Source organism: Natator depressus, chromosome 2 (genome assembly GCF_965152275.1).
Source record: "Natator depressus isolate rNatDep1 chromosome 2, rNatDep2.hap1, whole genome shotgun sequence".
In the NCBI taxonomy this organism is placed as follows: Eukaryota; Metazoa; Chordata; order Testudines; family Cheloniidae; genus Natator; species Natator depressus.
In genome coordinates, this window is record NC_134235.1 from 233738527 (window position 1) to 233761497 (window position 22971).

The 22971-nt window shown below is 41.0% G+C and overlaps 1 protein-coding gene across 12 annotated transcripts in view; it reads left to right on the top strand.

Moving 5' to 3' along the window:
• Positions 1-22971, top strand: part of SVIL (supervillin) — a 236771-nt gene that overhangs the window by 201124 nt on the left and 12676 nt on the right. For all 12 annotated transcript variants that reach the window (XM_074946163.1, XM_074946164.1, XM_074946165.1 and 9 more), the window contains 17 exons: positions 7117-7206; positions 7301-7387; positions 8574-8751; positions 9171-9343; positions 10836-10991; positions 11802-11938; positions 12443-12590; positions 12726-12871; positions 13621-13796; positions 14295-14439; positions 14843-15119; positions 17254-17405; positions 18513-18618; positions 19376-19583; positions 20284-20417; positions 21315-21470; positions 22628-22771. In XM_074946163.1, coding sequence (XP_074802264.1) covers positions 7117-7206; positions 7301-7387; positions 8574-8751; positions 9171-9343; positions 10836-10991; positions 11802-11938; positions 12443-12590; positions 12726-12871; positions 13621-13796; positions 14295-14439; positions 14843-15119; positions 17254-17405; positions 18513-18618; positions 19376-19583; positions 20284-20417; positions 21315-21470; positions 22628-22771 — 2613 coding nt within the window. The remainder of the gene's footprint in view (positions 1-7116; positions 7207-7300; positions 7388-8573; positions 8752-9170; positions 9344-10835; positions 10992-11801; positions 11939-12442; positions 12591-12725; positions 12872-13620; positions 13797-14294; positions 14440-14842; positions 15120-17253; positions 17406-18512; positions 18619-19375; positions 19584-20283; positions 20418-21314; positions 21471-22627; positions 22772-22971) is intronic.

Sequence of the window (22971 nt, forward strand, 5' to 3'; positions counted from 1 at the left end):
GTTGCATCCAGTTATTATGAAGCTCAATAGTAAATTGTTTGTACACTCATACTAATGTTCAGTTTTTGTCTCCAGTCCTACCCAGGGGGCACAACTGGATTTTCCTTTGTTGCAGAACTCTCATTTGACAATGGAAGCACTCTGTCTCAATAAGAACTGAGAGAGTTCGCTATTGACCTGTAACTGACTTCTTTTTGCAAGACGCTCTCAAAATATTTAGCAAATGTACATCTACTGATTTAATTTTTTTTTTTGAGAGAGAGAGAGTTGCGTTTAGGCTAGGAAACAGAATTCACCAGTAACTTTACTGTTATGCTGGTATCCTTGAGATACAATAATCAGCTGAAGGCTTTACAGCAGATTTTCTGCATGGAACAAATATTGGGGTCTCTTAGAATCATAGACTCAGCCAACCACAAAACCCTTGTTTTTGATCCTAAGTGGTATAGGGGTCTGTATAGTGTGTCCATTTCAAGGTCAAAATATCAAGAAAGGCTCACCCTCTTAAGTCAGTGGACCTAGAAAGGTCGCCTGTGTTGTGGGAATGGATGTCTAGAATTGGGATGGTGGGAGTTACCTCATCTAAAAGGGTCTCAAAATTTGTGGATGTAGCAGTAGCCAGTGGTGTCAATAGATGCTGGTCCCTGCCACGCTAATTTTCTGCCATCCTGACCATGTTGTGTGACCAGGGCCAGAAACATCACTCTTGTTAGCATTCCTGTGTGTCACCCATATTACAGAGCAGGCCACATCTTAACAGAAAACAGAACTGATCTCAGGGACAGAGCTGGGTGAATAACTGATTTTTTTGTTTGTTTTTCATTGGCAGTTCTGAAAAATCAACAAACACTCGGTTTGGGTGAAATGGAAAAATGTGTTTGACCCGAAAGGAAACATTTTGTTTCTGTTTTTGGGAACTTTTGTAATGTAAAAACAAAGGAGGGGTTTGGGCTTGGGCTTGGCACTCCCATGTTGTGGGGGAGTGCCCTAACCACTGTGCTTTGCGCTCATCTAACATGGGTCTGTGGCAAAGTTTCTACTCCAGTACATCCCCTCCTAGCTAGCTGTGGCACTTGTACTTTGGTTTTCCCCTACTGTCCTTCAGCCTACTCAGGCTGTAGAAGTCTCCTAGCCCTCTGGCCAAACTACTTCATAGGCCAGGGCCCCACAGGGGTCTGAGCAATTGCTATACATAGCAATTTTTAGTCCTGCAGCCTGAGCCCTGTGAGCCTGAGTCAGCTGACCTGGGTCACCTGCGGGTTTTTTATCCCTATGTAGACATGTCCAAAGTGCTTTATCGAAGTCCAGCAGAAATACTCAAAACGATGGAATATTCAACCCACCTGGGCTCAGTAGACCACCTCTTCCTGCAGGCATGCCTTGACCACTGTAATCATAGAATCATAGAATCTCAGGGTTGGAAGGGACCTCAGGAGGTCATCTAGTCCAACCCCCTGCTCAAAGCAGGACCAATCCCCAACTAAATCATCCCAGCCAGGGCTTTGTCAAGCCTGACCTTAAAAATATCTAAGGAAGGAGATTCCGCCACCTCCCTAGGTAAAGCATTCCAGTGTTTCACCACCCTCCTAGTGAAAAAGTTTTTCCTAATATCCAACCTAAACCTCCCCCACTGCAACTTGAGACCATTACTCCTCGCTCTGTTATCTGGTACCACTGAGAACAGTCTAGATCCATCCTCTTTGGAACCCCCTTTCAGGTAGTTGAAAGCAGCTATCAAATCCCCCCTCATTCTTCTCTTCCACAGACTAAACAATCCCAGTTCCCTCAGCCTCTCCTCATAAGTCATGTGTTCCAGTCCCCTAATCATTTTTGTTGCCCTCCGCTGGACTCTTTCCAATTTTTCCACATCCTTCTTGTAGTGTGGGGCCCAAAACTGGACACAGTACTCCAGATGAGGCCTCACCAATGTCAAATAGAGGGGAACGATCATGTCCCTCGATCTGCTGGCAATGCCCCTACTTATACATCCCAAAATGCCATTGGCCTTCTTGGCAACAAGGGCACATTGTTGACTCATATCCAGCTTCTCGTCCACTGTAACCCCTAGGTCCTTTTCTGCAGAACTGCTGCTGAGCCATTCGGTCCCTAGTCTATAGCAGTGCATGGGATTCTTCCGTCCTAAGTGCAGGACTCTGCACTTGTCCTTGTTGAACCTCATCAGATTTCTTTTGGCCCAATCCTCTAATTTGTCTAGGGCCCTCTGTATCCTATCCCTACCATCCAGCGTATCTACCTCTCCTCCCAGTTTAGTGTCATCTGCAAACTTGATGAGGGTGCAATCCACACCATGCTCCAGATCATTTATGAAGATATTGAACAAAACCGGCCCCAGGACCGACCCTTGGGGCACTCCACTTGATACCGGCTGCCAACTAGACATGGAGCCATTGGTCACTACCCGTTGAGCCCGACAATCTAGCCAGCTTTCTATCCACCTTATCATCCATTCATCCAGCCCATACTTCCTTAACTTGCTGACAAGAATACTGTGGGAGACCGTGTCAAAAGCTTTGCTAAAGTCAAGGAACAACACGTCCACTGCTTTTCCCTCATCCACAGAGCCAGTTCTCTCATCATAGAAGGCAATTAGATCAGTCAGGCATGACTTGCCTGTGGTGAATCCATGCTGACTGTTCCTGATCACTTTCCTCTCATGTAAGTGCTTCAGAATTGATTCCTTGAGGGCCTGCTCCATGATTTTTCCAGGGACTGAGGTGAGGCTGACTGGCCTGTAGTTTCCAGGATCCTCCTCCTTCCCTTTTTTAAAGATGGGCACTACATTAGCCTTTTTCCAGTCGTCCGGGACTTCCCTGGGTCGCCATGAGTTTTCAAAGATAATGGCCAATGGCTCTGCAATCACATCCGCCAACTCCTTTAGCACTCTCGGATGCAGCGCATCCAGCCCCATGGACTTGTGCTCGTCCAGCTTTTCTAAATAGTCCCAAACCACTTCTTTCTCCACAGAGGGCTGGTCACCTCCTCCCCATGCTGTGCTGCCCAGTGCAGCAGTCTGGGAGCTGATCTTGTTCGTGAAGACAGAGGCAAAAAAAGCATCGAGTACATTAGCTTTTTCCACATCCTCTGTAACTAGGTTGCCTCCCTCATTCAGTAAGGGGCCCACACTTTCCTTGACTTTCTTCTTGTTGCTAACATCCCTGAAGAAACCCTTCTTGTTACTTTTAACATCTCTTGCTAGCTGCAACTCCAGGTGTGATTTGGCCTTCCTGATTTCACTCCTGCATCCCCGAGCAATATTTTTATACTCTTCCCTGGTTATTTGTCCAGTCTTCCACTTCTTGTAAGCTTCTTTTTTGTGTTCAAGATCAGCAAGGATTTCACTGTTAAGCCAAGCTGGTCGCCATATTTACTATTCTTTCTACACATCGGGATGGTAATTTGTCCCTACACCTAGTTCCATGCCCCTCGAGGCTAGCACGTTCTTCCCTTTTTTTTCAGAGGTTCAGGCAGGCTTTCACTCTTCGGGGTTCCAGCTCACCCTGCAGGTAGCCTGTGTGCTCTTTTTCCCTTTCTGCTTCCCAGCCTCCTTTCAGTCTGTTTGCCAGAAAATAGGCACTTCCTCCTCCTCCTCCTCTCCTCTGGTTATCCCCCCGTCTAACTGGACTCACCTAGCTCTTTATGAGAATACCCTGCTGGGTCCAATAAATAAGTTGAGCTACCTGTTCTCCAGTCAACTTGATCTGTCACAGGCTGGACCATTAACGGCCAGCCAGCCTGTGTTGGTGTCATTCTCAGTCTCTCTTGTTGAAGCAGTTCTGTTTGGTATAAAATACTTGAATAGTCACTGAGCCAGAGAGCATGAATGACCCTTAGGTTGGTAGTTAGGGCTCTCATCTGGGAGGTGGGAGACACAAGTTCAGATCCCTGCTCAACATCAGACAGAGGGGGCAATTGAACTAAGGTCTCATACATCCCCCGTGAGTGCTCTAACCACTGGGCTAGGTGGTTGTTGTTTCTTTGCTCACTGGAGCAACCAGAGGAAGCTCTTCATCTCTATGCCAAAAATGTAACTGACAGCAAAATCATGGAGTACACTCACAATGCAAGGTTGGAAGGTTCCACCCTTTGATGTTGGGAAAGCAGGGATGCAACCTCCAAACTTCTCTAGCTTGGGACTTAATTGTCCAGTTCTGCACTAGGGACTTTAGATCCAAAAGTAAAATACTGCATGATGGTATATTTAAAAATTAAAAAAACAAACAGTAGATTCCTTGAATAGACAACTCAAGTTTTGTTTAGAGTATGTTAATTTTAAAAGTAACTGAATTACATGGGATCATTTCAAACTTCCTGAAATCTTTAGTCATTTGAACCAGGAGATAAAATGATATTCCTTCTTTCCTCTAGGGTCTAAGATTGAAAATGATAATGCCTTGATTCATAGAATTAGTACTTTAATGACATGACAGATTGTTTTCAACACACAGTGGCAAAGACAAACTGTCAAGCTGAAGAGCTGCTAGAAGGTCCAAATAAGATTTCTAATATTTTCATATTTCTGTTTCAATTATGATAATGACAACAATTTGTAGGGTCAAACTCAAAGTTCTGTCCTTCAATGTAAAAAGTGCTAATTTCATAAGCCAGAAGGTACCATTATTATGATCATCTAGTCTGACCTTTTGTATCACACAGGCCGTAAAATTTCACCAAGTAGTTCCTGCACCATACTCAGAACTTCTAGTAGGGCTGAAGTCGTGGAGGTCACGTATAATCCGTGACCAACTCGTAGCCTTAGTTATACCCATAGTACACTTGACAAACAAGGAAAATTACTTTGGTAGCAGCATTCTATATGTATTTAAGGGCAAAAGTTGCAAACATCAAAGCCAGAGAGAAGGTTGCATGCCTCAAGAGGGGAGAAAATTAGGGCCTGAACAAGATTTTAGTGAGCAGGGGCAGAAAGGAAAAGTCAGGTCCTGGAGACATGATGTAGATAGGTGTCTACCAAATCCACAGCTGTGAAAATCGCATCACAAACCGTGAAATCTGGTCTCCTCTGTGAAATCTGGTCTTTTGTGTACTTTTATACTATAGGGTAAAAGTTCACAGTATTTCTCAAACTGTGGAATCCAACTCAAAAGGGGGTTACAAGTCCACTGTAAGGGGGTCACAGCATTCCCACTCCTACCTCTGAGCTGCCCTCACAGCTGAGCGACTGGCAGCCACCAGCAGCAGCACAGAAGCAAGGGTGGCATGGTATTGTATTGCCACCCCTATGTCTGCACAGCTGCTGCTGGCAGCTGCGCTGCCCCTAGAGCTGGGCACCCGGGCAACAGCCGCCACTTTCCAGCCGTTATAAAGCCGTTACTACCACCTCCCCCTGTTTTCTGATGCTCCTCTGTTTCAGCAAATTCATGTCAAATTTATGTATTGTTTCAGCTCAACCAAAACAGCATTTTTCGCTGAATAAACTATTCATCTGAAAAATTTCACCCAGCCCTTCTCATTGGCCATTTCCTTGTCCTAGTTGTGATCTCTCAGACCTTCTCCACACACGCTACATATGTGATCATGTAACGTCTTTGTGGGAATTGCATTAGGTATTTAATGAAGAAGTAACATTAGGAAAGTATTTAATGTATTTCTATCTGCTGGTAATCAGGGAGCCAGTGCCATGTGACTTACCATATCTCTGTGGGCCTTCAGCAAGTCCTCAGTGGGCCACACACTGAAGGCTGAGAACCTAAGCCAAACATCCCTAAGTGCTTGAGGCTAGCAGTTACTCTTTAAAAAAGAGAGAGAGAAGAAAAGAAAACAATTGTGTTGGGGGAGGGAACTGGTCAGTTGCTGTGGATGTCAGTGTTGTGGAGGAAGCTGGAGAGCCACTGACATCAGTACTGGTTAGAAGTAGTCTGGGCTGGATTTTATTTACATATAGGCACCATTTGTGTATTGCCTAGATGAAGGAATTATCAAAGATCAGATTTAAATTAAATGGCAAGGTAAAGATGCAACAAAACATACAAAATCAAATGACTAGTATTTTCCTTCAGTCTTAATCACTTTGTGGTTGAAGATTCTTGTGTCTCCAAATTGGCAAATGAACGTTTTTCACCCTCTCTGCACTGATTTGTTCATCCAGCAGCAGGGGGAGTTGTGTGATCAGTCCAGGCACTCTCTCCCCTATACTCCAATGGCCAGAGGCTTTACCAGCTACTTTAAAATCTGCCCCGAGCTCAGGCCTCTTAATTAGTAGCAAAATGTGTCTTCCTTAATAAGCTGCCCAATTGTGTTCTATTTTCACTTCAGTGTTTGGTAATTACTGCACGCTAGGGCCTGCTCCAGGGTGATGTGCCTTTCATATAAAAATAATGAAAAGAGTTGTTAAACTGATGCAGCTTCAATTTATGTTTTTTGAGGAAAACAGTAAAGTTTCCAAAACAAGACTTAAACTTGAGCTAAGGAATGAGGGATACAATTCAGTGTTGCAATGTACTATCCCAACCAATGTGACGTACCTTAATCCTGAATAGTGTTACTTCTTACTGAATCTCCATATGTTCATTTAAAAAAAAATGTTGTAAATTTATGTACTGAGTTTAATTTGTTCTGGTCAACCTTGTGCTAGTTATTAGGGAAGAGAGAACAGTGCATATTGAATTGGGACTGGGGTTTGAAATATACAGGATGCAGCCCCTGAATCTGAGTCTACTGCTTTGCGTCCCCTGTAACTCCTGTCTTCACACCTGCATATGCAAGCCGGGGGCCCCATGGACTTTGGCTGCTGGTGGGAATGGGGGAGGGAATTCTCTTGACAATGCAAGCCTTTCTTTTTGCTACCTAGCTTAATAGATTTGTGAAGATTCTTTCCATAGATTATGTTCTGAGCACGAGCTCAGTAGATTCCCTGCAAATCATTTGTTTTTTGCACAAAAACATTACAAGTGTCTGAGTGATATGCACAATGGTACATACAATTCAAACCATATAAATTTTAAAATAAGCACAAAGGGTTGTTTTAATAGAAAACCCATTTCCCACACTAGGTTACTTTAACAGGCATTAGTTTGCAAGAATAAAGCCTCATAGTTTACAATGGATGTGGCAATCTGAAAGACTCTGCTTATTCTGCAGGCTTGGCATCACCTACTGCCATAACTCCAGTGACCTCCCCTTTCTGTAACAGGCTGAAGTCTACCACTCCAGTTTCAAAGCCTCTGGAAGGTAGGTAATCGGAAATAGCTGAAAATTATGATAAGGCTTTTATAGATGTTTAATCACACTGTAACTATATTTTTAATATTTTCATACTGCTTAGAAATAGAAGCCAGGCCTGATATGCAATTAGAATCAGACATGAAGCTAGACAAGCTGGAAACATTCTTGGGAAGGCTGAATAACAAAGGTATGTAAGAGTAATTTGAGAATGTAATAGACTCTATACCTGATTTTTCAAATCAGTTAATGTATTTTAGTTACAGTACCTGGTAGCAGAATTTTGTGTACTTGTATTGTTCATTTCACCAAGACCATAGTGAAGGTTGTACACTTCTTTTCGTGATTGTCTTTGCAAAATTTTGTTAGTCACCACCTGCTATTTGTTTTGTAGATAACAAAAAGCCTTTTTAAAAACTGTAATTCTTGTTTTGTACTGTCTCATCCCCACACACATACCGCACATCTTTTCCCATTACGTTCTTGCTTCTAGTTAGTGCTTAATTTGTAATGAAAACATGCCAGGGCTCAAGCAATTTTTTTACATTCATAACTGATACAACAAGCCCAGAGGTGCCGAGGCTATGAATTGCCAAGCTTAGAGGTGCCAAGGCTCAGCCCTTGCAAACCCTGGCACAAATTAAGAACTGCTTCTAGCAAATTATTCAGATAACATTATAAAATCGTATCACCACTTCGGACCTTGGTCAAGAACCTATCATTACTTATGATAATCTGGCTTCAAATTCTGGTTCATTGTTTTAATCATACTAATATCAAACCAGTGCATTGGTCATCTTCCCCACCCTCTTCATTGAAGTAATATTTAAAAATCTTTTTTAGTGCCTTTTTATAATTCACTTTATAACTTAGTTTATAACCAAAAAGACACCAAGTTGTCCCCACATCTAGACATTTCAAGTTTTCCCATCTTTGTTTTGGGACCAAGACCTTATTTTCGTATTTGGCATTGTGTCAAGCATGTCAGAAATAAATAAGAGTGTTTACTTATTGGAGGAGGTTAAAATGAGCAATTCAGTGTGGTGAGGCACTAAAATAAGATCTGGATTTTGCCACTCTTATTAATGCTGAGTAGTGTCTTTCCCTACAAGTAACCCTGATACATTACTTGAGGTGAGGATGGCAGAATTTGGCCTTCATTCTTTAGTGTAGGAAATTCGTGCTACTGAGCACCACAGGCCCTGCATGTATCACCATTGTGTCAAGCTATCTAATAATCTTAGGCTAGCTTTTAAATTTTCTCTCTGTTTAAAAAAAAAAAATGCACAGAAAAACAAAAGACTGCCCCACACAACTTTAAGGTCAGAAACCCAGCATGGTATTTAAGAGAATCTTTCTTTTATCTGTATTTGCAGTTGGTGGGATGCAAGAAACCGTGCTAACAGTCACAGGAAAATCGGTGAAAGAGGTGATGAAGCTGGACGATGATGAAACCTTTTCCAAATTTTACCGTCACATGGATTGCCCCACTTACACAGTGCCTTTGGAGCTTGATGAGGACTTTGATGCCATCTTTGATCCTTATGCACCAAAGTGAGCTCCTTCTCTTTCACTATTCTGAATGAATAAGTACAAATTTTTCCATGATGTCTTACAAATGGCCATTGGTCTCCCCCTTTTGCCACGCCACTCCCCTCCCCTCCCATCTTTACCCCAACAGGAGAAACCTTCCAACTTAACCAAATCTTTGCCCAAAGTTGCATAACTTTAATCACAGATATGCAGAGCTCGACAAAATGTTCAGTTGGAGAAATTGTTTGTAGATGTCTCTTAACGGTGGTCACATCCCATTCTTCTCTGGGTTTCTGGAATACCCCTACACATGCATCAGTGAGCTGACTTTTTAGCTTTAAATATCATCCCAGTACAGAGCAAGTCTGTAATCATTAGTGGCTTTTGACTAAGACCAGTTATGTCATCTGAAGATTATAAAACTTTCATTTGCTGCTTAGGTTAATTTCTTCTGTAACAGAGCACAAACGTGCCGTGAGACCTACGCGCAGAGCTCAGGCTTCAAGGAACCCCCTGAAATTGCTGGCAGCAAGAGAGGACATTCTTCATGAATACACTGAACAAAGATTAAATATTGCCTTCATGGAATCAAAGCGAATGAAAGTAGAAAAAAGTAAGTCAATTTGATGGCTCTTATGTGCCAGTATCTTTCTAGTAGTGAAGCGCTAAAAAAAACATATGCATAACTCTCTCTGAGAATTCATCGTTCGGTTTTCAGTTAGAAGGCTGAACATCGGTAAAATATTGAACCCCAGTGGAACAAGAAAGAACTGATGCATTTGGATCCTTGAGGGAAGATTACCTACTTCAGTACTCTGACACCAACTTTTCCAGTCTATTCAACCAGTGAAGAGAGAGCAACACTGAGTTTTGAGAGATTGGGTCAAATTGCGGGAGAGGGGATGAACATGCCACTAGCAGCTAAGGAGCAGATAAAATGGGTGTTTAGTATGACGACAAACTATTCTTCTGTTGGGAAAAGAGAGCAAGTCTAGTTTAGAAATAGACCAACTTTTGTTCTTGTAAATTGCCCTCCATCTCATGGCCATAATTATCCCTCACAAATTCAAAATTGACCTTGTAACTCCAAACCATTAGCTTCCCTACAGAGTAATTGTATTCTGGCAGGAACTTGCTGTGAAGTGGATTAGTGACGTGTTCTCATGATAACCACAGTATTAACAAGTCACAGTAGTGTAATGTTTCTTCAAAGTTTATTTGGCAAACCGTCATAACAGTGCATTGGTTAAGAGTTTCCCTTTTGCCACTGCAGTGAAGAGAACTAACCTTTATGTTGCCTGTATTGATGAAAACAAATTCTGTGTAGTATTGTACTTTTCAGTGTTATACTAAACAATCTGTTCCACCTTGTATTTAGCTGTGACACTCTGAGTAACTTTCCCAGACCTGAAAAGAGCTCTGTGTAGCTCAGACGCTTGTCTCTTTCACCAACAGAAGTTGGTCCAATGAAAGATCTTAGCTCACCCACCTTGTCTCTCTAGTATTATGATGTAATGTAAAGAGAAGCATTAATCTGAATTATAAACTTCTGAAATCATCATTTGCTTTGGTTGAGAGAGAGGCATTAATTGTGAAGAATTGAGATTCTTTTAAAACTTTACAATAAGCTGACTCTGAGACTTTGGAATGTGTAAATGTCTGTTGTATCACAATGGCTGAGATAAATTTGAGGGGAATTGAAACTTATTAGTCTTGGCTTCTCTCTCAGCACCATTAATCATTTATATTTACATCACAAATGTACACTGCACTTCCCAAAATATTGAGTAAGATATTTCTTAAGTTGGAATTTCTGAAAATAAAATATGTTTGGTAAACTGATCATTGACAGTTTACTATGGGATGATATCTAGAAACTTGCCTAACGATTAAGACAAGCAGAGTCTTTGGACTAACTGTTAACTTAAATTCAACCTGTTTTTTGTTGTCTTTTTCAGTGGTAACAACAAAAAAACCTGAAAATGAGCCATGCAAGAAAAAAACTCATAAAATATAGAAACGAAACATAATGTGTTTTTTTTGTTTTTGTTTTTTGCTTTTTGTGTCTCCTGTTTGGTTTTTTTGTTTTGTTTTGTGTGTGTAAGTGTCTACAAACTCAAATTTCTCAGAAGTAGCACTTGCTGGCTTAGCAAGCAAAGAAAACTTCAGCAGCGTCAGTCTACGAAGTGTCAATCTAACTGAACAAAACTCCAACAACAGTGCTGTACCATACAAGAAACTGATGCTGTTGCAAATTAAAGGTATGCAAGAAGTTTTTATATTACCAATACGTATTCATTATGGTAATATCCAAAGGCTCCTGTAGAAATTGGAGCCCCACTATACTGACAAAAAAAAAAAACCCTGCCCTGAAAAGTTTACAATCTAAAAGATTCAAGAACAAGTGAATGTTAAGAGTCATGGATATAACATGCCACGTAAATGAACATGGTGGTGACTGGCATGACTTTGGTAAGGAAAGAGAAGAGGATAAACTTCAGAATTTCAGTTTTTCTGTCCTGTGGAGTTTTGTTTAATTTTTTTGCTTTATCTCCCTAATATTTGCCTCCATTCTGGTACCCATTACTATCCACTTTCCACTTGCAGTAAGAATACCATAATGCCATTTCAGTTATTCTTGCAACACATTGTTACTGTGTTTAATCTCTGCCAAATACGACTTGTTTGGCAAGTCAGAATCTTTAAAACTTGTTATTGATTATATAATAGTCTAGTAAGGCAATAAAGCAGTTTCACAAATGGAAAAGGCTATGGATTTTGGCTGCTTTTTATGCCATTTATTATTATTCTTTTTTTCTCCAGTGGCGTATAAAATTGTCAAGGCAGGAACAAGTGGCAATATAGAAATATCAGTTAATATAAGGAAACAAATTGTTTTCCCCAAGCATGAACCCTGTGCTGTTCTTTATTTATTCATTCTAATGAAAGACTTTTGGAAATGGATTATTAGTGCAATGGGATCAAGTTTGTCTTTCATTCAAAATAACTAGGTCTTCAAAGATTGATGGCAGTATTTTTAGGAATATAATTATCCTGGTTTTCTATTTTAGGAAGAAGACATGTTCAGACAAGATTAGTTGAACCAAGGGCTTCATCACTGAACAGTGGTGACTGCTTCCTGTTGTTAACTCCACATTACTGTTTCCTGTGGGTAGGAGAGTTTGCAAACGTCATAGAAAAAGCTAAGGTTAGTCCACTAAAATGAGATCTCACAGGCCATTTCCTCCTTTCACATAATCACTCTTGATGCCAATTACCTAAATAGTCCAGTGCTGGAATATGTGCACAGTAGCATATCATTGATGATCAGCTGGAGGCAGATATGTCTTATTCCCCTAACCTCTGCATTTATTGGAAGCTGACGTGGGACATGCAAGTTGCAAAACCACAATAGAAAATAGGAAATCCTCAGGAAAGGGATTTGTATTCAAACAGAAAAATAGTTTGAATTGCAGGATGTCCTTTCTGTTTCTGCATTCATTAGGATCAGTTCTCATTGTAATTACAAATAAAAGCACTGGTGTATTTGTCATTTTTCTCTCGCTTCTGGGTGTTTAATAAAAAGAGAAGTAATGACCATTACCGCTGCTACCAACCGTGCTGTCCCCTTTCTCACTCCTGCACTTTCCCTTGACTGAACGTGCACAAATGACTTAACGATCCTATTCAGATAATTATGTTAATCTCTTAGGCTTCAGAACTTGCAACTTTAATTCAGACAAAGAGGGAACTCGGCTGTAGAGCTTCTTATGTACAGACCATAGAAGAAGGGATAAATACCCATACTCATGCAGCCAAAGACTTCTGGAAACTCCTCGGTGGCCAGACAAGTTACCAGTGTAAGAGTTTTTATATTTTCACTGTTTCAGCCCCTTATGTTTTATCACAGTAAAATAGCTGAATTAGCTGTTCCAATGTAGAGAAATTTGATATTAGAACATTTTTGTATTTGTGATTTTTTTTTTCTCTTCAAGCTGCTGGAAACCCCGAGGAAGATGAAATGTATGAAGCTGCAATAATAGAAACAAATTGCATCTATCGTTTAGTAGATGATAAACTTATTCCTGATGATGACTACTGGGGAAAAATGCCAAGATGTACTCTGCTACAATCCAAAGAGGTACAGTAAGTTACATTTAGGAGTTTGAATTTGGAACACTTACCACTTCCTCTGGAAGATACCGATGGTCTGATCTTTGGTAAGTTTGTAGGCACACAATTGCAAATACCCATCTGCGAACTTATTGAAAATCAGGTCCTTTGTACTTCTGATACTATAAACTCTTCACTGCCAGAGACTGACCATCTGCAGAGCCCTTGGTACCAAGAAAGTAAAGAAAAATTAGAATGCATTATCTCAACACTGACAACTTTTAAAGACTTCCAACCCTTTTTGTCCATGGTGCGTTCCTTTGCTTCCAGTCCATCCAAGTACAAACCAGACAGTCCTAACTTTTTTCCCTCTCCCCTTCCCAAAACTCTTTTCCACCCTCAGTAAAGTCTCACTTCAACAACCTCATCCAACCAAGAGGGATTGAAAGTAGGTTTTTAGAAGAGGTCAATATTGCTTTGTGATCAGTAAGAACTTTCAGTTCTCACATGACCTCACTCCCTTATAAGCAAATTCCCCTGTAGAATTCCCAGTATTGGCTTACCAAATATGCAAGTAATCAGGCCCATAAGTCAAACCCAAATGCTATGCAGTGGCTGCTATTTCATTTTCAACTCCTTTTGTCACATAGGACATTTGTAAGTATTTGTTTCACTACATTAATTATATCACAACCTGGCCATTGTTATACCAAAGAGTTTTTGCTATAACTGAGTATATTTTCCCTGCAGTTAAATTACTACTGTAATTATTTCTAGGTTCTGGTTTTTGATTTCGGCAGCGAAGTATATGTGTGGCATGGGAAAGAAGTCACATTAGCACAGAGAAAAGTAGCATTCCAGCTGGCCAAACATTTGTGGAATGGAACATTTGACTACGCCAATTGTGACATAAATCCTCTAGACCCTGGAGAGTGCAATCCCCTTATACCAAGGTACCAAACTTACAGCTGTTATAGTACTTTTGCTCTCTTATTGATACACTGGGGACATACATTATTGGGAGTTAATGCAACTGAATGCTGTTAGACTGGGTCAGTGTGTAAATGCCAGCTGCCATTTTTCTTTGTGGAAACAATGACTTTTAATTGCCACGAACCGGCATAATATATCATGTAAAGTTGTGCCAGCTATGTATTGGCAAATAAACATTCAGGGAGGCGAAATCTTTCAGGCTGCCTTTGTACATCATAAAGAAGATGGTACACAGCCGTTTGCTTTCCTTTGCTGATCACTTTTAAAATCCTGCATCAAGTCAGTGGCAAATGTTTGATATCTGAATAGCTTCAAACTTTATAATTAGCAAACTAGAGTAAAGACTTGGAAACCTGTATTGCAAATGAGTTTTCTCAGGGATGTTTAAAACATTTGATTTCTTGCAAATATGTTACAGTATGTAATTTAATCCAGTTTTTTTGTTTTTTCTAATATAGAAAAGGACAAGGGCGTCCTGACTGGGCTATCTTTGGCAGACTCACAGAACATAATGAGACCATATTGTTCAAAGAAAAATTTCTTGATTGGACAGAATTGAAGAAACACAATGAGAAGAACTCTAGTGAATCTCTTCACCAGAAGGTAGAGCAAATAAATTAATGAGTATTTTCAATATTTGATTTGTGTGTCTGTAATGGGAAGACAAATTTGAATTCAAAATATATAAATGACTAATATTAATCAGTAGAGACGTAAATTTTGTCCTCAGTGGTCTAAATTGCATTCGTGATCATTCTGTCTTTAGAATGTTGGCCAGAACAATATCATTGATGGTAAACCCACATACATGCTCTTAATCAACTAGTGTTTGGGGGGTTGATCAATGCTTCAAAACTGGCTTTAGTACAAAGGGAAAACTGTACCACTGTGTCACAAAGTATCTCATACATTTGCTACTTGTGTGTTTATAATTAAATCATTGGGTAAGAAGAAAAAAATCTAAACATAGACCAAAAAAAAAAACTTGTTACGTGTCTTGTCACAGGAAGACTCCAGGTCTGACTTGAAACCATATGATGTCATGCTAATGGTACCAGTGCCCCAAACTACAGTTGGCACAGTCTTGGATGGAATAAATATTGGCCGTGGCTATGGATTTATTGAAGGAGAAGATGGGAGGCAGTTTGAAATTATCACTGCCTCTGTGGATGTGTGGCACATCCTGGAATTTGATTACAGTAGGCTTCCTAAACAAAGCATTGGACAGTTCCATGAGGGAGACACGTATGTGGTTAAATGGAAGTACATGGTGAGCACTGCAGGTTAGTGAACAACTGAATTTCTTCATGCTAAATACTGATGTCTGTGGCTAAAATAACTAATGTTCTAGCAAAATCCTGAGCTAAATTTCCTCGCATGTGATGCACCCAATTAGGCAAACAAGGCAGGAATTCACTTACAGCATGTGGCCGTTAAACGAACTTTGCAAGCAAGATATAAAGTAGAATTCCTGGTAAAATCATTGCTGTTTTTCCTCTTCCTCACACCAAATGTAATCTGTGCTATCACACAGCAGTTTTCCGTGTGTATTCGCTTACTTGCATCCAAATTGTAGTCGCTTAGTTCTGGTTTGCAAAATGGCTTGAGTGATGACATCAGGAGTAACTGTAATCTACTTTAACCTAGAACTGAATCAGGTAGGGAGCTGGACTAGTGGCAGTGCTCTGAACTGACTTGTAAGAGATGTAGGTTTAGTTCCAGGTGAAGCCTTTGCCAGGTAGTGGAGAGAGGAACCCAGGGGGAAGAAAAAGTCTGTGCTACATAGTGAAGCCAAAGTGCCAAGAGGGAAGGAATCTTTCTTTATGCTGGCTCTCCAAACACTCCTCAATGCATTTCAACCTTGATTTGAAAATTCTTAACTATGCTCCGACAAAAAGTCTGAGTAGGTAGATCTTTGGCAAACAACCAATTCGGGGTGATCTTTGCTCAGGTAGGGAACTGGTAGGGCTATGCCTCACTCCATGCTTTCAAAATGGGGGATGAACTCCAGAACAGCAGGTCGCCTCATTAGTAAGTAAAGTACAAACAGCCCCACAAGTGAAAAGTGTGTTCCAAGTGCAAGTGCGCTAATCGGCCACAACACAAATATGGCTTCACTCTTAAAAGATGCAGATTAATGCTTGATTGTGGAGTCAAGATATTGGAGAATCCAATTAGAGCACAAAAGGGTGTGAATCCGAGAGTAGCTGCTGATGAAGTAAACCCAGACACATGTGCTTTGTTGCAGAAGCTATTGAATAGAAAACGATCTGATTTAAATATGAAACGATAAGCTGATTCCATATGTAAACAAAACAAAAGAAAACCAACTTCTCGCTCCTTGAAGAATTTTTAGGGTTGTTTTTTTCCCTTACACTTTGCAAATAGTTTGACTCTGAAAGTACGAATCTGCTCGGTTGGGCTGGTTTTGTCAAACGAGACAGCGCCTTTCACTGTTTTGAAGGGTTTAGGAGGGGACTGAGGCCAAGATTTTCAAGTGACTAGTGATTTTGGGTGTCCAATTTGAGATGACTTTAGAGGGCCTGGATTTTCAGAGTGGTTGTTCAGCACTTCTGAATATCTGGTAGGTGTCAAAATAGATTTAGGAGACTAACTTTAAACTCCTGTTTTTGAAAATCTTGTCCTAATTGTGTCACAGGTTATTCAGAGTGTTCAGTAACTAAAGTAAAGCTTTCCATCAAGGGTTTTAATGTAGAACTTGTCTTTTTTCACACACAGTGTTGATTACTAATTGTAATATTCAGATAATGAATAAAGGTCTTTTTTAAAAATATTCTTGGCTCCTAGTCCTCTGCTCAGACTAACATGGAGCATTTAGTTAATTGGAAAATGAAACTTTTACAAGTAATCACAAGACTCTTTTCATGAGAGTAAGTTATTAACTTAGTGTTCTCTGATTGTCATAACTTGGAATCCCCTTGCAGTTTCCTTTTTTAATATAGTTATACCAGTAAGAATTTTCATGTTCTGCCTGTAGCTGTCTCAACTGCTGCTGTTTCCAATATCGTTCAGCAGCCAGCTAATCTCTTGCTGCCAAAGAACAGTGTAATATGGAAAATGAGACACTGTGTGCTTTTTTTGTTGTTTGGTAACATGACTGGCTACACCATTTCATGTTTGATTCTCTCGAGTGAAGTTAATTATTTTGTATGATCCTCCTTCTGGTTTGGAGGCCTTTGGCCAGTCAGTGGAGTCTGTGCGTGCAGCTTTACATCCACCAGATGATGTCCCTGTGAAGAACTGGCACATGCATCTTGCACAGCTTGACTTAATGTTTCTCAGATTATGCGTGTAGTCTGTGCTGCACTGGATTTCACATCACTGAGCTGGCTGGCTGTGCGCTCCACAACGCTAGCAATAGCTGTTTTCCTTCAATGCGAGCCATTTGTTTTGCAGTTGGAAGCAGACAAAAGGGAGAGCAGCAAGTAAGGGCTGTTGGAAAAGAGAAGTGTGTGTACTTCTTTTGGCAAGGGAGGCACTCCACAGTGAGCGAGAAGGGGACGTCAGCACTAATGACTGTGGAGCTTGATGAAGAGAGAGGATCACAGGTGAGCTATGACTATGTAGAAACCGCTATGGGAAACCTGTAGTTAAAAAATACTAGTACTGTCCAAAAACCCAAATCTGGTGAGTAAATGTGGTGGTGGGATTTGGGGATCATCTATTTTTGGCTCCCTTCTAATGCAGAAGTTGTACCTATTGCCCCTGCGTATACACAGCCCCCCCAAAGTCCCCTTTGGACTTGCAGAACAATATTCCAGCATTGTAAAAATAAATTGGCTTCTTTGTGGATTATGTAATTCCAAGAGCTGCCTTCTGGGAAGTCTGTTTCTTCTCTCCTCCCCCTAGTTGTAGGCAAAGGCATGAACTGTAGATACCTCCCCTGCCTTCAGGTCCAGAATCCAGTTAAGGAATTCATATTCTCTCACACTGCAAGTATCAGAAGAGCTCCAGCCATTCTGCTGAGCCCCATAAGAAGCGTTTTCTGCCAGGCCAAGACATAAAATTGAATTGTATTTGGAAAGTATTGTAATGACATAGCTTGGGGAGCAGGCATGGGGTGAAGGGAGCAAAGGACATGATCACATTTGACACCTCCCATATCAAATTCCGTGCAAGTGATTATAAACCAGTCGGTCCTATCCATTTAATAAGCAGCAATGTCAGTTCAATAATGACAAAACTTTTTAAGGCTTCATAGAAGCCAGCATTTTAAGCAATATTAAAGCATATTTGTATATCATTTTTACAATCTGAATAGGGCTGCCATATACCTATTGTCTCAGTGTCTCAGTTCTTTGAGAAGATGGCTCCTGCCGTTAATGGACTCCAATGCTGTTTGAAAATAAACCAATTTAAATTACAATATAGTCCGTGCTAATTATCCTCTGAAATTTAAGATTGCTGAACACTGCAACATGGGTACAGGTTCCTCTTAGTTATGCAGTTCCTAACCAGAACAACATGTGTGAGTCCCACTGAATGTTGATGTATTTGGCAGCTCAAACAATAGTCGGTGTTTTAACATATTAGAAAAACCACCCTTGTGGGTGGCCAGGACTGTATTATTTTTAAGACTCTGCCAAGAGGCAGTTTTCCTCAATCTCTACTTTCATTTGCTGTGGTTTTGGTATTTTGGTGCTCTCCATTTCTAGGTACAAGTACTTCAAGGAAAAGAACCACCATGCTTTCTGCAGTGCTTCCAGGGAGGGATGGTTGTGCATGCTGGAAGAAGGGAAGAGGAAGAAGAAAATACACAAAGTAAATCACTTATTAGATACAGGTTTTCTGCTCCAAGATCCTCCTTTTCTGGAAAAATGGATTTTACATGAAGGCTAAACTAGCACTCCTTCTATACCAAAGGGAATAGTGGAGCTTTTTCTGTAGATGATCTTTGTCACAGGGCTTATACTTGTTCTTTCATTTTAGTTCACTCATCACTTAGACTTAAAATGTGTTTTGTCAACCCAAGAGCAAATTCATTTTGCTGTACATACATTTAAATTGTTGCCTCTGCTTTAAGATGCTCCTCTGTTTTACAGAGCAAAAAATGGTTATTTGATTATGGACTTGCGGTTTTGCATGTTGTCATTTTGGACTTCTATTACTCAAACAAAACTTCGGTGACCTTTTTACCACACACTGAAATTCCTACTGTGTATTCTGTGAATACTAGGCAAATTCTTTTCAATCCAATGGTAGCTTGGAAGGGCTGCAATTATGTTGGGATAAACCTGAACTTGACTTGGTGTGCCTAGGTATTGCAATTCACCAAGTGGAGATGACATTAAAAGATAAGGTACCATTATTATATGGGTCCCTTGTTCACCCTAAATACAAAAGGGGGAGGGTTAACAAGCAGTGATAAAATTAACTGTGAATTTCCTTCCATCACTTTGTGACAACTTAAGGTTGTATAATACAATGCAGTGCTTGCCATTTATCCTAAAAGATCTTGAATTAGAAGTAACTTTGCCAGACTGTAATAAAGCTTTTGTCCTATTTGCGCCCATTCCAGGTGACTGGAGGCTGTACTGTGTGCGAGGAGAAGTTTCCATTGAAGGAAATTTACTTGAAGTAGCATGTCACTGCAGCAGCCTAAGGTCCAGGACATCTATGATTGTTCTCAATATAAATAAAGCCCTTATCTATCTGTGGCATGGCTGCAAAGCACAGTCTCACACAAAGGATGTAGGAAGAACAGCAGCCAATAAAATAAAAGAACAGTAAGTAGCTGACTTATACCTTGGAGACATTTGTATTTTGTAGCTGGATTATTAAATGTAGCTGTCTGCTGGGAAAAAAAACCCAGCAACCCTCCAATAGCACTGATCTTGAGTGGGTTGAGAGATTGCAGCAAGGATGTGTGTTGGGAGAGGAGGAATGGACAGGGCACCTAGTTCATTATGTGCATATTCTGATTTTCACACAATCCCAATAGGGTGAGATACACTTACTGTTCTTTGCGGTATTGAATTGCAATTCCCTTTAAAGCAATATGTTTTCAATCTCTGGGAGATGGAAAAGCATCTAAAAGTGAAGATTAAACTATGACCTAACAGAGGTGATAGGATTAAAAAAAAGCCTTATGAGAGAGAGGGTATGACAAGGCTAGGGAAGGAAGTTTGCAAGAAGCACTGATGGGGGATGGAAAGGAGAAACTGAAGAATTGGTAAAGAGCTCACATGAGCATTCTCTCACGCTCTGCGTACACGATCAGTCGTACAAATAAATACCATTACTGAAATGCCATATCTTACATTGGTATTTCCCGTATTGATTTTCATATGGATCAGGCTGGCAAAAAGGAAGTGCCGGTGTCCATGGAGTCAGTCTTTGGACTGGCTTGGGCTGCTGACAAGTGCATGAAGCTGTATGTTGTTGGAAGTAAGGGTATTGGGTTCACCTAACTTCTTTGTGTTGCAGATGTCCATTGGAAGCTGGATTGCACAGCAGCAGCAAGGTGACAATACATGAATGTGATGAAGGGTCAGAGCCACTGGGATTCTGGGATGCATTAGGAAGGAGAGATCGAAAAGCCTATGATTGCATGTTGCAAGGTAGTATTGCAGTCCAGTGATGTTCAACTACATGTTACTGCACTGTAGGACTATAAAATACATTGTGTTTTAGTTGAACATATTTCCGTTGTTGAAGTGAAACTTTAGGAATAGTCAGGGCCCTGGTGAAGTCAGGACACTCATTGGAGAATAAAATATGCTTCCTGCCACACACACATGAATCTATTGGTGTCTGGGGATGCAAGGGGCTGGAGAGTGAAGTGTCCTCCTCCCGTACACGCATAGAACAGAGCAGCAGCTAACTCTTCGCCCACCAGATATATTTCAGTTCTCCTCTGGAGGGATCGGATGATGGTTTTATGTTTAATCATTGACCGCTCTTCTGGAACTGCCAACAAAGATAGTAGTTATGGGATAGATTTACAATATGAAAATCTGTCAGTTAAGTAGTAGATTGTGAGAGAGGCTAACTTCACATAAGCCACCGAACAGTCAGCCACCAAGGGTATGTCTAAACTGCAATTAAAAACCCATGGCTAGCTCGTGCCAGCTGACTTGGACTTACAGGGCTGTTTAATTGCAACATAGACTTTCGGGCTCTAGGACCCTGTGAGATGGGAGGGCCCCAGAGCTCAGACTGCAGCCTGAGCCTGAACGTCTACACCACAGTTAAGTAGCCCCTTAGCCCGAACGCCATGAGTACCATTCGGCTGGTGGGACTCTAATTGTAGTGTGGACATACCCCAAATGGCTGGTCACAACTAGCCAGGGTTGGATTCAAAATGGTGGCTAAAGCTGAAATGCTTTATATGCCAGCCGTTGCCAGTCTCCTTTCCTGATTATTTAAAAGCCAAAGTGTAATGTAGCAAGCGTAAATACAGCTTTTCAAATTAACTGTCCTGTTGTACTAAACATTTTTGGTTTTTGTTTTATTAGATCCTGGAAAGTTTAACTTCACCCCCCGCCTGTTCATCCTCAGCAGTTCATCAGGAGACTTCTCAGCCACTGAATATATATATCCTGCAAGAGATCCCACTGTTGTCAATTCCATGCCATTCCTGCAGGAGGATCTCTACACTGCCCCGCAGCCAGGTACAGAAGCAGACTATTGGTGTAAATACTGCACTGATCCCCGCTATGATACCCATGAATAAGTGTCCCAAATACAGAGACCCCTAGTATAAAGTTATTCTAACATGTAAGTAGGGAAACATACTGACAGGAGTTATTGAACAATGGTGACCTATAAAAGTATTCATGCAACAAGCAAGTAGGGAGGCAAAAGGCATAATGCAATGCTGCTTTGCTCTGGGACGCAGTAAGCATTACTTCTGGGGGAATTCTGCACCTAAAAAGTCTGCGCACAATTTGTTAAAATTCTTCATATTTTGTCAAAATAACATGGTATGATCATGCCAGTTTCAGTTATTTTGGTGATTTATTTCAAAGTACCTTTCAGCACTAGATTCCCCCAGGAGCAGAAGGTTAAAGAAACCCCTACGACAACCCAGTTCCTGTTTCTCTGCATCCTCCCTCACAAAGCCCAGTTGCGGGACCAGACTCCCATGCCCTCTCCCCCCCAAGAGCCCAGCTGTGGGGCCCCCACAAGCCAGACATCCACATCACTCCCACCCAGCGTCCAGCCTTGGTGCACTCCCCAGGCCAGACACGTGCACCTTCTCCCCCCAGGGCCCACCTGCAGCTGCCCGGAACCCTCCAGCTCCCCTTCCACCCCAGCAGTGTCCTGTATTTGCAAGCTGGGAAGCTGGGCTCTGAAGAGAGAAAGGAAATTCTGCACAGAACATTAATTCTGCACAAATTCTGCATTGCTCAGTGACTCAGAATTCTCCCAGGAGTAAAGCATGGGTCTGTTCAGATTTAATTAATAGCAGTAGTGCTTCAGTGTGCATAAAACCAGGAGGGGTTCAACCTTTAGCAACAAAAGATTGAAATTTCCACTTCGCAGATACTTAAAACAAATTAAACATATTTGTACACAAACTATTACTAAAGAGAGCACACCATTTCCTGTGGGGAACCAGAGCTCAGCCCCTTGCTTCCTGGGTTTACAGAAATCTCTGTGGTTAGATAACAAATGACACTGGTGGACTCTAAGATGAGTCTCATCTGTCCAACCAAAATAGGCTGATTTTAGTCAAGGCTATGCAGTTTATCTTATGAATAAACCCAGTAAAATATATACTGACTAAATCTCTGGTATTTTTGGTTCTTCTCTGGTTCTTCTTTAGCACTCTTCCTTGTTGACAATCACCATGAAGTATATCTTTGGCAAGGCTGGTGGCCTGTAGAAAACAAAATAACTGGATCAGCTCGAATCCGATGGGCTACAGACAGGAAATGTGCCATGGAGACAGTACTCCAATACTGCAAAGGTAATAAGAAAGCTACTTTGTGCCAGTGTTGATCCTGACTATTTTAAGGTTTCTATAGTAACGATCACCAGAGTATTTAAGTGCTCCCCAGGTAAAATAAATTGGCAAGGTGAGGTCCCTAGTAAACTTCAAGGAATTTGTCTATTCTTTCCCCCAATACTACCATCAGGATTAGAGGCCTGTGTTTGGGAAGCAATGTT